General features: G+C 43.4%; 1 protein-coding gene across 2 annotated transcripts; it reads left to right on the top strand.

Moving 5' to 3' along the window:
• Nucleotides 1-2,280: 2,280 nt before the first annotated feature.
• Nucleotides 2,281-11,888, top strand: fosl2 (FOS like 2, AP-1 transcription factor subunit). Of its 2 annotated transcripts, none has more exons than XM_071326964.1 (5): nt 2,281-2,703; nt 3,099-3,218; nt 7,965-8,219; nt 8,489-8,596; nt 9,677-11,888. In XM_071326964.1, the coding sequence occupies exons 3-5, from the start codon at nt 7,980-7,982 to the stop codon at nt 10,211-10,213; spliced, it is 885 nt and encodes a 294-aa protein (XP_071183065.1). In that variant the 5' UTR covers nt 2,281-2,703; nt 3,099-3,218; nt 7,965-7,979; the 3' UTR covers nt 10,214-11,888. The 2 variants fall into 2 exon arrangements, with proteins under 2 accessions (XP_071183065.1, XP_071183064.1); XM_071326963.1 differs by having other exon boundaries at nt 2,474-2,703; nt 3,005-3,218.
• Nucleotides 11,889-12,416: the final 528 nt, after the last annotated feature.

The following is a 12,416-nucleotide window of genomic DNA, read 5'->3' as shown; positions in this document are numbered from 1 at the left end:
ACGGAATAAAAGTGTGCCTGTTTACTCTGCTCTCCTGCACCTGACTTCGTCTCCCTTACACAGCCTTAACACCCAACAGCAGAGTCCCAACAGCAGTCCCAACACCTTACCACCACTACACATGGCTGTCAGAGGAGCCTTGTCTGCAGCTTCAAATGGCGAACAAAATTGGAAATTGCGCCTCCGTCTGTAATTTTCTTCCCGCATGTTTTGCAAGTTGCAATCCGTTTTTTGTTGATACAGCGTCGTCTTTATATCCGAAAATAATAATTTTGGGTATCATCTTTCCAAGGGCTCCATCTGAATTCACCCGCTGACGTTCCTCTCCACTGCCACGCACAACTTTTCTCAGCTGGCACAATTTGATTGGCTGCTGTCCGATTCATACTGTAATCCGTTAAATGAAGAATTGACACTTTTTTTAATAGCATAATTTTTTATATTTGGGCTTGGGGAGGGCATCAAGTCAGGTCGAGTCAAAAGGCTCAAGTCCAAGTCAAGTCACGAGTCATTGGTGTTAAAGTCAAAGACGAGTTGCAAGTCACCATATTTGTTACTCGAGTCTGACTCGAGTCCAAGTCATGTGACTCGAGTCCACACCTCCGCTGGGCAATGAGCACCGATACTTTTTATCTATAATTTCTCTTCATATGACATGGATTCAAAAGGATTTGCCAGTAGATTGTTGACTTGATTCATGATGATGACTGCTAGCTTGCTAGCTAAGATTTTGAAAGTATGATGTTGACATGATCAGTCCATTCAAAGCTACTGTAGATATAACGGGATTTGACTTCATTTTATCTGTGGCCAATGACCTTGAGCCTTCTTGGATGGGCACTTCTAATGTAACTCTATGGCAGCACCCAAGGGGCTTGAATTTTCAAGCTCTCCCTGTAGATTTGGCGGTAACGTAGTGTCCCCATGAGTGATGGAACACTGAGCCAATCACGGCGCACCTCGAGAACATTACCAACCCCTACGCTCCGTATTTTCCACTGGCTGCCCCACCACCACAGAAAGCTCTGAACTAGGCTGAAACACCTGCATTTTGGAGCTGCCTTACTCAAGAAAGCAAAAAAGAGACCATGTTTGTATGCAGCTTTATTAACTCAATAATATTTTTTTTTACATTGTTTGCAAACTGATATGTGACATGTATTAATGCCAAAATAACATGGAAAACTGGGGAAATTAATGACTGGTCACCACTGAGTGTTGCAGTTATTGACACACTCAAACCAGTGTGCCTGGCACCTACTACCATCCCCTATTCACAGGCATTTAAATATTTTGTCTTGCCCATTCACCCTCTGAATGGCACACGTACACAATCCATGTCTCAATAGTCTCAAGGCTTAAAAATCATTCTTTAACCCGTCTTCTCCCCTTCATGACTGAAGTGGATTTAACAGGTGACATCCGTAAGGGATCATAACTTTCACCTGGATTCACCTGGTCAGCCTGTCATGGAAAGAGCAGGTGTTCTTAATGTTTTGTTCATTCAGTGTACTGTACTCTAGTCAAGGCTCATCCTATATAACTACTGCTGTACACACCTTTTATATTCATATACTGTCCATACTGTCTATACACACGTTATATACATATTTATATTCCCGGACTCTGACATGAATCGTTCTAACATTTCTATATATCTTAATTATTTTATTTTTATTTTTGGTATTTGCGTGTATTGTTAGGTATTACTCCGCTGTTGGAGCTAAGAACATAAGCATTTTGCTACACCCGCAAAATATGTGTAGGCGACCAATACAATTTTATTTTATTTGACTAGCGGTCGAGAATATGGTAGCATTTCCTTCCATAATCTTCCTTTACTGCTGGACTAGCCACATCTATCTGTACCTCGGGCTACACATAAGGGCAGGCATTTAAATTCTAGAGCTGCGAAAAACTTAAAAGGGATATAATTCTCTCTCGTTCTGTCTCTTCGTTTGAAAACCAAAAGTTACAAAAACGTTGAATAGTCATGAGGTGAAGATCCACAAGGGTGGCAAGATATAACTGCACACGTCTTTATTAATAACTGCATATACCTAACCTACTCTATGTGGCACAGAGACCCTATCCTTCTGAGCTTGAGGAGAAAATGCGGTGAGGGAGGGTAGGGAATCCCTCCAGTCTCTGACGTGCCTTTACCAAGGAAACCTTGTCCTCTCGCAACTGCCCATTTTAGGAAACATGCGTCAATGGGCTGTACCAAATCAGACAAACGGTGAATATAGAGATACTGTTTAACATCCAACCCGATGATAAAATACACGTGCGTAAACATGTAGGCTTATCACAAGCATAGTAAATCGACTCTACCGATGTTATTTATAACAAAAAATCTGATTTACGATACCTTGTGCCGATTTTTACAATCTTAGCTATGATAACCCCTCAAGTGAAGTGTCTACGCCCAGACAGTGACGTGAATGAGCCTGCTTGCGTTGATAAGCGGCCGCAGTTCTCCGTAGTGCCATTGAAGTGAGTCATCCTAGTGTGGTGAAGGAATAGAAAAAGAAAGATAGAACTGTTCCAGGGTAACAGTGGATAGCTGAAGTAGGCCTAAAGTGTGTCGCGGGGAAGAGATTCTGTAGAGTAGGCTGGGGTGGAAAGCAATTTTAAAGCCTCTGTGTCTGACTCACTCGCAACGCAAGTCTATTCACCGTCAACTCTGGATTGACTGCGAAAGTAGGTGACTTTTGTTCTTGAAGTTGGCTCTTGTAGCACACCTGAATAGGCTACAGCAGTGACAAGGGAAAGAACAGTAGCCGAAGTTATCCTCAAGCAGGATATAATTATTTGGAGTGGACAAAAATATATAAATATTTTCAGTTTTATTTCTAGTTAATTACCTTAAAATATTTAATTTCGAAGAGCCTGGATTTATTGTACCAATAACCTATTTGAAAACACTTTTTTTCTGGATTTCCACGTGTTTTAACGACTATTGGTTTCAAGTTGGTCACTTTCCAATCTGGTCCACTTTCAGCTCCCAAAAGGGATTCCACTGTCAGAGGATTTTTTGAGAGTTAGGAGCTCATATCAACTACTGAAATCTTCCTCTTTCCTGGATCATGTACCAGGACTACTCCGTGAACTACGACACCTCGTCCTGCGGCAGCAGCACTTCGCCGGTCCAGCCAGAGTCGTTCACAAGCGGCAGCAGCACGATCGGCAGTCCGATCTCTACCTCAAGCTACCAGGTAACGCAATACAACATAATATATTTTCTCTTCTCTCAAATTAAAATATTGGCATTCACAACTGTAAATTGAGTTTCATTGTATCGACATTTCGTCACTGTGCAGTTGTCTATGACACACTTTTAGATGGGTAACCCGGAGAGGCTATAGCGCTGTTCGTAATTAAAGGTGATGTGCTGTGCAATGCAATAGAGGTGCATATTATCTTTCTAATACATCGCTATGTACATGTTTTATTCAAGGGCCATTAAGAATATTATATTGATATGAAATATATTTCTCCAAACTATAGCCTAGTGCTGTAGAGACTTTTTCTTCACATTTGGAGAAAGCGCGCTCGCGGTATCGCCTGTGATATTATCAGAATCTGCGCGCGTCATATTGTGATATTCTCCCAATATTTTCCAGACCTGCTCTGCAATAAGGTGAAACGTAATAGATTATATATGTGGTTCTGGCCAAGACACCGATGCGCGAGCGAAGTGCGTAAAAAAGGAACAAACCGACTCAATGCCGGATTTATGTTGAATGTCATGACACCTGTGTTATGAAACCTGTGTTATGAACGACTGCAGAAAATGTACTTATTGACACATCTGTATATGCGTCATCTGAATTGCAATATGCAATCAGGTATTGCTCAGTCGCTGTAGCCTATAATTTAACACCCACGTGTTGCACTATAGAACTGGTCATTTGAAAATGAGCGGACGTTTTTATTAGAAAATACATATTTTGTAGACGGAAGAATATACTTTAGAAAGTGTTCATACTGTGTAGTCCACAAATAGTTTAGGCATACGCACATTATAAGACCTGTTGAATGAGTATACACTTCTATGAACACAGGAGGCAAGTTATCATGAGTTATAACACACACCAAACTGCGTACAGGTTGCTACAGCATATTGTGTCATTCTGATTGCTCTCAACATTTCTCCTCCAAGATATGGATTTAAATATAAGTTGGAATGTGTTAACCAAAGGGCTACCTTTTCCCTTGCACATGGGATAACGACTTTATTCATGCGCATAACTTGGTCAGGGGGAACAAAAAACCTGCACTGATTCTACCAATCCTTCTCAGTGCCTTCTTGGTTAAGATAGTCTACTGTATGTCTCCGACCCGCTGATGATAAGTGTGCATCACTGTAAAGCGAACAGAGCAATAACGAATATTGACTAGGACTCCACATTGGATAGAAGTTCTGCAACAAGGCCTATAGCGTCCTTCAGTGGTGGTACGCTGCACATTGCACAATATAGGACATCCACCCATAGCTTCGAGGTTGTGTGTGTGTGTTGCAGATGGGCCCCATGTATCACGCACTGGCAGATTTTGTCGTGACTTGGAAACGGCAGGTTAAGACGCTCACGATGCGTCTCCCAATGCGCCTTCGTGGATGTTGGAACATTTGGAGACTTCGAGGCAGGAATTTCCCCCAGATCCCATATAGTGATTAGGCCTACAGGGTTTTTTTCTACCTGCTCTCTCGTCCTCTGGTTCTAGTGACATTCTGAGATATGATGCCCAGTGGCTATCATTGAGGTACAACCATAATCAGCATTTCACACCACATGTCCACTTTAAATGCTATTCCCGACAAAAGATGAGCTTTTGAGGTTGAAAAGTATCGATATGTTTTATGAAAGTGACAGAGAGACATGTCTCTTATGTTTTCAGTCGTCTGGTGTTAGGTTGTCAGTGTCCAATTCACAACCCGCAGTAGGCCTACTAAGGCAAATGAAGGAGGATCTCTGCGCTACATTTAACCGCTTGTTCTTTCATAGACCTACACCAGTGTTCTAATTTAATTTCGTATCATGAACATTGCAACTGTTTAGATCTCCTCTCAGGCACATGTCGGAAAACTGAGGGCTAAAAGAAGTGTCTCGTTTTTGTAGGTCTGTCTGCCAAATGGCAACTGTTGTTTTGCTCCCGTGGGCTCACATATAACAGCTGGCCTGGTCGTAGCGTTAAATAATATTTATCGTCCACTCCAGACCAGAACTCCCACGCATTTTACTTTGTTCTTTCAATGGTTTGTCTGCCTGAATCCGTCTTTTGAATTGACTTGGTTACATCAATTTCGAGATCATCATAAGCATTTCCTTATTTGTTCCGGGTTTGACGCAGTGCCATAGGTGCTCTCTCTTCCCTGGACATGTTTACACTATTATTGAGGCGAAAGTTCCTGGATGTTCACGTCATCCTTTAGTTTCTCGGGGGCGGAGGACAACTATTCTATTTGTTTAAGAGGAGTGTTATTTTCTTCTGCAGCAATGGCGAAATCCCAGCGCGTAAGCGTAAGACTCCGGGAAAGGGGGTAACGTGTGGTAAGCTGTTTACCGGTGTTGTGTCGAAAATCTCCCCCCTGACAGAATTCCCCATCTAATTTCCTTAATTTTGTGGCTAGGTTCAAATACTTTCTGTGAAACACATCAGAGTCAAATGCTTTCTATAGAACAAACTTCGTCAGGATAGGCAACCGAAATTAATAATTAATGTATGTGTGTTATATTAAACATAGAGGAGGGAGTCAAATGTTGGCAAGCAATAAACATTTCAAAACAACTATGGCTGAGTTATTATCCTTACACTTTCAGAAATACTAGTCGAATAAGACATGGGAGAGATGACGAATTTTGACAAAGAGATTTATTTATAGACTAATACAAAATCAGTAGCGGATTTAGGTACGGGCGACATGGGCAGCCGCCGCCGCCGCTCCCTGGTGCGGGCGGGCGGGCGCTGAAGGGGGGGGGGGGTTCGCCCAGGGCGCCATACAAGCTAGAACTGCCACATACACTTGAAACAAATAGCCAAACCGAAAACTGCAGACAAAAATGCGTTCTGCTACTAGATCAGTAAAATGTAGGCTAAAATGACAACGGAGTGAAGAGCAGAAATCTCAACTAGCAAGCAAGTCGCAGCAATGAAGAACGCAAAGGGGAGGGAGAATTCTGACAGGGGGGAGAATTCTGGCAGGGGGGAGATTTTCGGCACAACACCGGCACACAGACATTAGCATACTGACTTGATAGCCTATGCGAGACAACTCACAAAATCCTGGGCCGAGAAACGCGTAACATGTTGTATTTGCACCCTGCACCTGGAATTGTGGACGGTGTTTCACATTTGGAGTCTACTCGCAGTCGATTCACCTATTATCTCACAAATCAAATTTGCACAACAGCCTTCCTTTACCTATTTTCATATCCCCGGTTCTAACCAGAAATGTCTGGAAGGACTGTGTGGCAACCAGTCACCCCAATTACCATATCCAACCATTACCCCATTTAGGACTTTACCTTCTCGTTAGTTATTAGTCCCTGGGATTTATTTGTAAGTCGCTCTGGATAAGAGCGTCTGCTAAATGACTTAAATGTAAATGTAAAAATGACTGCAATGGAATTTTCACTGTTGCCTCACTTCTGGAATGTAACTGGCTGGGGACCTGGCTTTTCTCTCTAGCCTAAATATAATGCCTCTTTCCGCCTTACTGGAACTGACCGTTTTACGCACGTGCTTTACATATCCCCAACATGACTCATCACAAGAAAAGAATGGATGAATTGACCCCTGGATGACAGCCCAGAAGCATTACTAGTCTCTTCATGTTCTATGTTTAATGAACAAGTCAATCCAGCCCGTATCGGGTCGGCTGATGACATGCATCACTCACCTTTTCCCTCTAGTCACTCAAGTGTCTGGCGCAGACTTGTTGAGACACACCCGACTTGCGTCCTATCCTTGCTTTCAGGGGCAATATCATTGTGGCATCAGATATTGTCTTATCACCCCCAAAGATGCCTCATGAGGGCTCAAGCCATATAAATTGAATAAAGGATACTATAGTTTGCTTTAAAGATGGTCACTTCTGTGTTGTCACTCACAACAGTTTGGCGTTGATCACTGATGAGCACGATAGAGTCCACCGATAAAGTAAACTCGAGGTCTTATGTAATCTATTTTATAAGGAAAAAATAGATATACTACACTTGTCTATGGAAAGAGAGAGAGAGGCCTATATCAGTGCCACTGGAAACCATCATAATCACCTTATTCTGACTGGAATAAACGAGTCATCACACATTTTCGTGGTGGATATTTTTTCTTCTTCAGAGAGGTATACCATTCCATACCATGTTGCTCTCCAGATGACTTGCAGCTTGACGCAAGCTCCTCTCCTAGCTGTAGTACGATGGTGGAGGCGGCAACACTACGGGCTTTCCCGCCATGATTCACTGAATGTGTCACTGACTGTGCCACTCCAGGGGTTAAACGGGTGAATCTAGACAGTGTTTGTGTGTGTAGTCAGTGATTCACTACTAGGCTGTAATGAAGAGGATGCGTGAGTACGATGAAGGGTGGGTGGCCGGTGTGTAAACGGGGGGGTTACGCTGCAGTACTCTGTGGCAGAAATGGAAATTGAGGTAGCAGGGTCGAAGACATGTCAAGTGAAGTTTCCCCCCCCCCCCCCCCCCCCCAGTTGTAACCAGTGAAATAAATAAACAACATTCAATTGAAGCAAAAAAGAAATACATGGGAATGTATATTTTGATGTTACTCCATTCACAATGTGTTTGTTCCCCGGAGTTGAAGACACACAACTTGTGTTCTTTGTCATCTTGAAAACATCTATTATCATCTTGAAAATATCCACTCACCATTTTTCTCCCTCTCTGCCCTCTTTTTTCCCGCTCTGCCCACCTCCCTCTCTTGGCTACCTTTCCTGTATCTAGAAATACCGGGTCGACATGCCTGGCTCTAGCAGTGCCTTCATCCCTACGATAAACGCCATCACGACCAGCCAGGACCTGCAGTGGATGGTGCAGCCCACAGTGATCACCTCTATGTCCAACCCGTATTCACGCTCCCACCCTTATGGCCACCACCTCTCCAACGGCCCCGGGCTCCTGGGACACACCACCCTGGCCCGTCCGGGTGTCATCCGCTCCATTGGGGACACCCGCGGACGCCGCAGGAGAGATGAGCAGGTGAGGACCACAAAGTGTACAGATGATGTGTGTGTTTAAAAGTTCATTTTGTCTGGATGTGTGGAATTCACCATGTGCCGGCAAGCACTATTGGTGAATGTCTTCTAACATTGTGAGACAGTAGAGTGAGTTTTAATATCAAAGTGCCAAGTTGTGAGGAATTTGGAGATGATGGCTTATATGTCTTAACCCAAGGCTTCTCTTCTTGTTTACCTTGTTCAGCTTTTGTGTGAACGACAACTCACAAGGTGTTTTATTTATTTCCTTAGCTTACCCCTGAAGAAGAGGAGAAGAGGAGGGTGAGACGCGAGAGGAACAAGTTGGCTGCCGCCAAGTGCCGCAACCGCAGACGGGAACTCACTGAGACGCTCCAAGGAGTGAGTTACGCGGCGCGCACACACACACGCACACACACGCACTCTCACACACACACACACTCACTCACTCACAAACACACACACAACCACATAAATACACACACTCACACACACCCTAACCGAGAAGAAGAGGCAAAGTTTCGTAATGGTTAGGTTGTTACGAATGCACTAATATAAGTGGACGCACGTGGCATTTCGGCAACTTTGAGAAAAAGGAGTTTTGCTTGTTGTTCAGACGCATATCTGCCTTCTCATTGGCTAGAATAGTCCCATCTGATCTCAACTTGATGACTACACTTTCCCCTCCCCCAAACTGCTTCCAGCAAAAACGCCCTTCCCTGTCTCCACCACACGCCACTCTTTGTTGAATGACCAAATAAGGAAGTGTCATATTTCAAGCATGAAGGGCAACCTGAACTTAAAACTACACTTTACCTGACATTACCTGACATTCAGGTTTGACCCTTATCCTAATTCAAAAAAATATTGCTAGTACAACTTTGTCCAAACAAAAAAGGTATAAGGAAGTAGGAAACAAACGAGCAAAGCACGGACACACCCCAAAAATAGCAGAAATAGTGCAACAAGGAAAGAGACGGTTGCACTATTTCTCCTATTTTTGGGGTGTGTCCGTGCTTTGCTCGTTTGTTTCCTACTTCCTTATACCTTTTTTGTTTGGACAAAGTTGTACTAGCAATATTTTTTTGAATTAGGATAAGGGTCAAACCTGAATGTCAGGTAAAGTGTAGGTTTAAGTTCAGGTCATTCAGGTGCAACATAGCCAAGATGTTTATTGACTGCCCTTTCGCTGTATCCCTACTCTTTTCCTGAGCAAACTTACACTGAAATATGTTCAGTGTGCTCTTTTTTGAAAACAGTACACTCTTGTGGTAGCGTTAGGTGGTGCAGAAACTTACCAATGTGTACCTTAAACAGTGATTGGGGCTTTAACATGAAGATGAACACTTTTTCTGTCTACTCCAAACACCAGAATTGTAATTGAGCTGAATATTAAACCCTCCAGATACTGAAGATTAAAACTTGTCCTGATCGTCTGTTTTGTTTGTTTGTGTTTTCCAGGAGACTGAGGAGCTGGAGGACGAGAAGGCTGATCTACAGAAAGAGATCGAGACACTGCAGAAGGAGAAGGACAAGTTGGAGTTTATGCTGGTGGCCCACAACCCCATGTGCAAACTGCCCCCCGACGATCGCCACCAGGGGGGCCACCACCACCAGCAGCAGTGCGCTCCTCTCCCCCTGACCATGCGCAACAATCTGTGTCCCCGAGGCCTCATCAACCCCGTTGTGGTGAAGCAAGAACCACAAGAGGACGATGAGGATGGCAAGTCCCAGCGCTCCGTCATCAAGCCCATCTGTCTTGGCGGAGGTGGTGGGATTTACTGCGATAGCGACAGCCTCAACACTCCGGTGGTGGCCGCCTCCACCCCGGCCTCCACACCCAGCGCCCCTAGCCTCATCTTCACCTACCCCAGCATGCTGGAGTCCGAGAGCCCCTCGCCGTCCTCAGAGTCCTGCTCCAAAGCCCACCGGCGCAGCAGCAGCAGCGGGGATCAGTCTTCAGACTCCCTCAACTCACCTACCCTCCTGGCCCTCTGAGCAGGGACAGTAAGGTGATGTTGTGCGGAGGGCGAGCAGCGCCCCCTACCGACTTGGAAGACAAAGAGCACACTCAAGCCTGGACCAAGCCAACCGGTAACTGTTTCCTTGACACCAGGAACCCTCAAGGGCTAAGCCGCTTGTTTTTCTTGTACGCTTCAGTGTGATTTTTTATACCCAAAGTGTGTGCACCTGTACCAGCCAGTGTCATCCCTTCTCCATTTCAACTCCAGCACAATTTGTTTTTTGAACAATGAACATATGACATGGAGGTTAGAAATGACAGCAGAGGCAGTCATAAGAGGGGAAAACTGGTGAAAGCAAGACATTTTTCGATCAACATTAAGTAAAGCCATCGGGCAAAAGTTGCACTCTGCTATGATCAATCTACCAATTAATGACTAAATGAGAGACAATGGGAGGGATATAGAAACAATGGAGAGATTTTAAAAGCAGACTCATCTTTTTCTTTTTTTATCCTCCCTCTCCCAGAAACCAGGACCTGTTTGGGAGACTACAGAGAGTGTGTGGATGCGCCGATACGCTAATAAACATATGACTTTATTTTCATCTCTACTTGTATTTATGACCTGTGCTGTGTGACCTTGCGTTCTGGTGTTGTTGTCTCCTGATGGTTAACTGGGTGAGCCTCAAAGCCTCAGTGTCTCAAACAAAAATAGCCAATTTTTATTCATTGCCTAGACCCTCAACACTCTACTCCGAATATCGGTCAAAGTATCGATGGCCATCGTATTGTGTGCTTTTCTCAGTAATGTACCTGAACTTTACTATGTGTTTTAATACATGTTTGTGTGATTTACATTGATGTCAGGGATTTCTCTTCGATGTGGTTGTTGATAACTATTTTAAGGAGCAGCATGGGAAGCGTCGGGGCTCAAATGCTTGAGTGTTATATGAGGAGAAATTCAAACCGTTGACCCTTCTACTTCTGAAATGATGTCATTCACCAAGACAGTTCGACCAATGAGGGTATTATGACCAACTCCTTATACCCCCAATACTTATGGAGGTGAGGTTCAAGCAGACACTCTAGAGCTTCATTGAAAGTCATTTTTTTTGGGGGGGGGGTTGATTGAATTGCAATATTTAAGACCTGTTTACTTCAAACATTCCTTACACAGTCAGTGAGTGTCATGGCCTTGCTGTGATCACGGGACAGAAGACTTGCTGAACAATTTTTGTTGTGCTGGGTGCAGCAAATAAGACTGTGCAAAAAAATCATTGCTGCTGCTGTTGTTGTGGACTGACCAGCCTTGAAGGAGAACACATCACTTATTTATCTTTGTGTGGATGGTCGTGAGGTAAACTTCACTGGATAGTTATGGTATCACATGATAGCATTTGAATAACAACACCCATCATGCATTGCGGCAAATTGCAGACCGGAAAAAAGATACCAAAAACCATTGTGGGAGAGAGTGTGTTCTTAGTCTGTTCGAGTCTTTTGAACCCCTTAGAAACACGTAGGAAAGCCATTGACTCTAGATCTTCTACTGTACGTCTTCTGTTTCTGACATCTATTTCTTCTTTTCTCAAATGCTTTAACTGTTTAAAATGATTGAAAACAAACAAAAACAGCAATATGTATAGCAGTGTTTGTTCATTTCGTAATTTAAATCAATAATTATAATAAAAAAGCATTTTCAACAAAGAATTCTTGAAAGTTGTTGCGTTGGCCTGTTCGTCTTTGTGTTCACAAGCTGTGTCCCATGAGCAATACAGTGTCCTTACATTTGTCGCACTGAATATTAGGCACATTTTATTTCAAAGGCGACGTACCCCTAAACTACTTAGTGGGGTAGATGGACTAAACCACCTGTTATGTTATATCTCATGCAACAGCAGGATATAACACTGCCTTAAAAAATTCAATAATTGACAGCGTGGGAAATATCTTTATTATACATGCAGACTTTTTAGTTGGTCATTCAGTGGTCAGTTTGTCAGAACCTATCTACAGTGACAACCATTTAAAAAAACAGCACTTTTTGACCATATGCCTGAATGGCCAATTAAACATTTACAAGTAAGTGGTAGGTGTCATTATCCTTCTCGTTTCAAACGTTTTTTTATCCATTTCACACTTTATACTTATTTCTAGTGGTTAAAGTGAGACATAGAGAACATCTGTAAATCCAACGTCACAGGGCATGTTTGAGATTCTTCGAATATCATTTAATCA

The sequence above is a fragment of the Salvelinus alpinus genome, chromosome 9 (genome assembly GCF_045679555.1).
Source record: "Salvelinus alpinus chromosome 9, SLU_Salpinus.1, whole genome shotgun sequence".
In the NCBI taxonomy this organism is placed as follows: Eukaryota; Metazoa; Chordata; class Actinopteri; order Salmoniformes; family Salmonidae; genus Salvelinus; species Salvelinus alpinus.
The sequence above is the reverse complement of the archived record's forward strand: the minus strand, read 5'-3'. Positions and strand labels throughout refer to the sequence as shown.

Coding starts and splice junctions, on each gene's coding strand:
- fosl2 (XM_071326963.1), top strand. CDS start 3,090: ATGTACCAGGACTACTCCGTGAACTACGACACCTCGTCCTGCGGCAGC. Junction 3,219..7,964: donor TCTCTACCTCAAGCTACCAG/GTAACGCAATAC, acceptor TCCTGTATCTAG/AAATACCGGGTCGACATGCC. Junction 8,220..8,488: donor GCCGCAGGAGAGATGAGCAG/GTGAGGACCACA, acceptor TTATTTCCTTAG/CTTACCCCTGAAGAAGAGGA.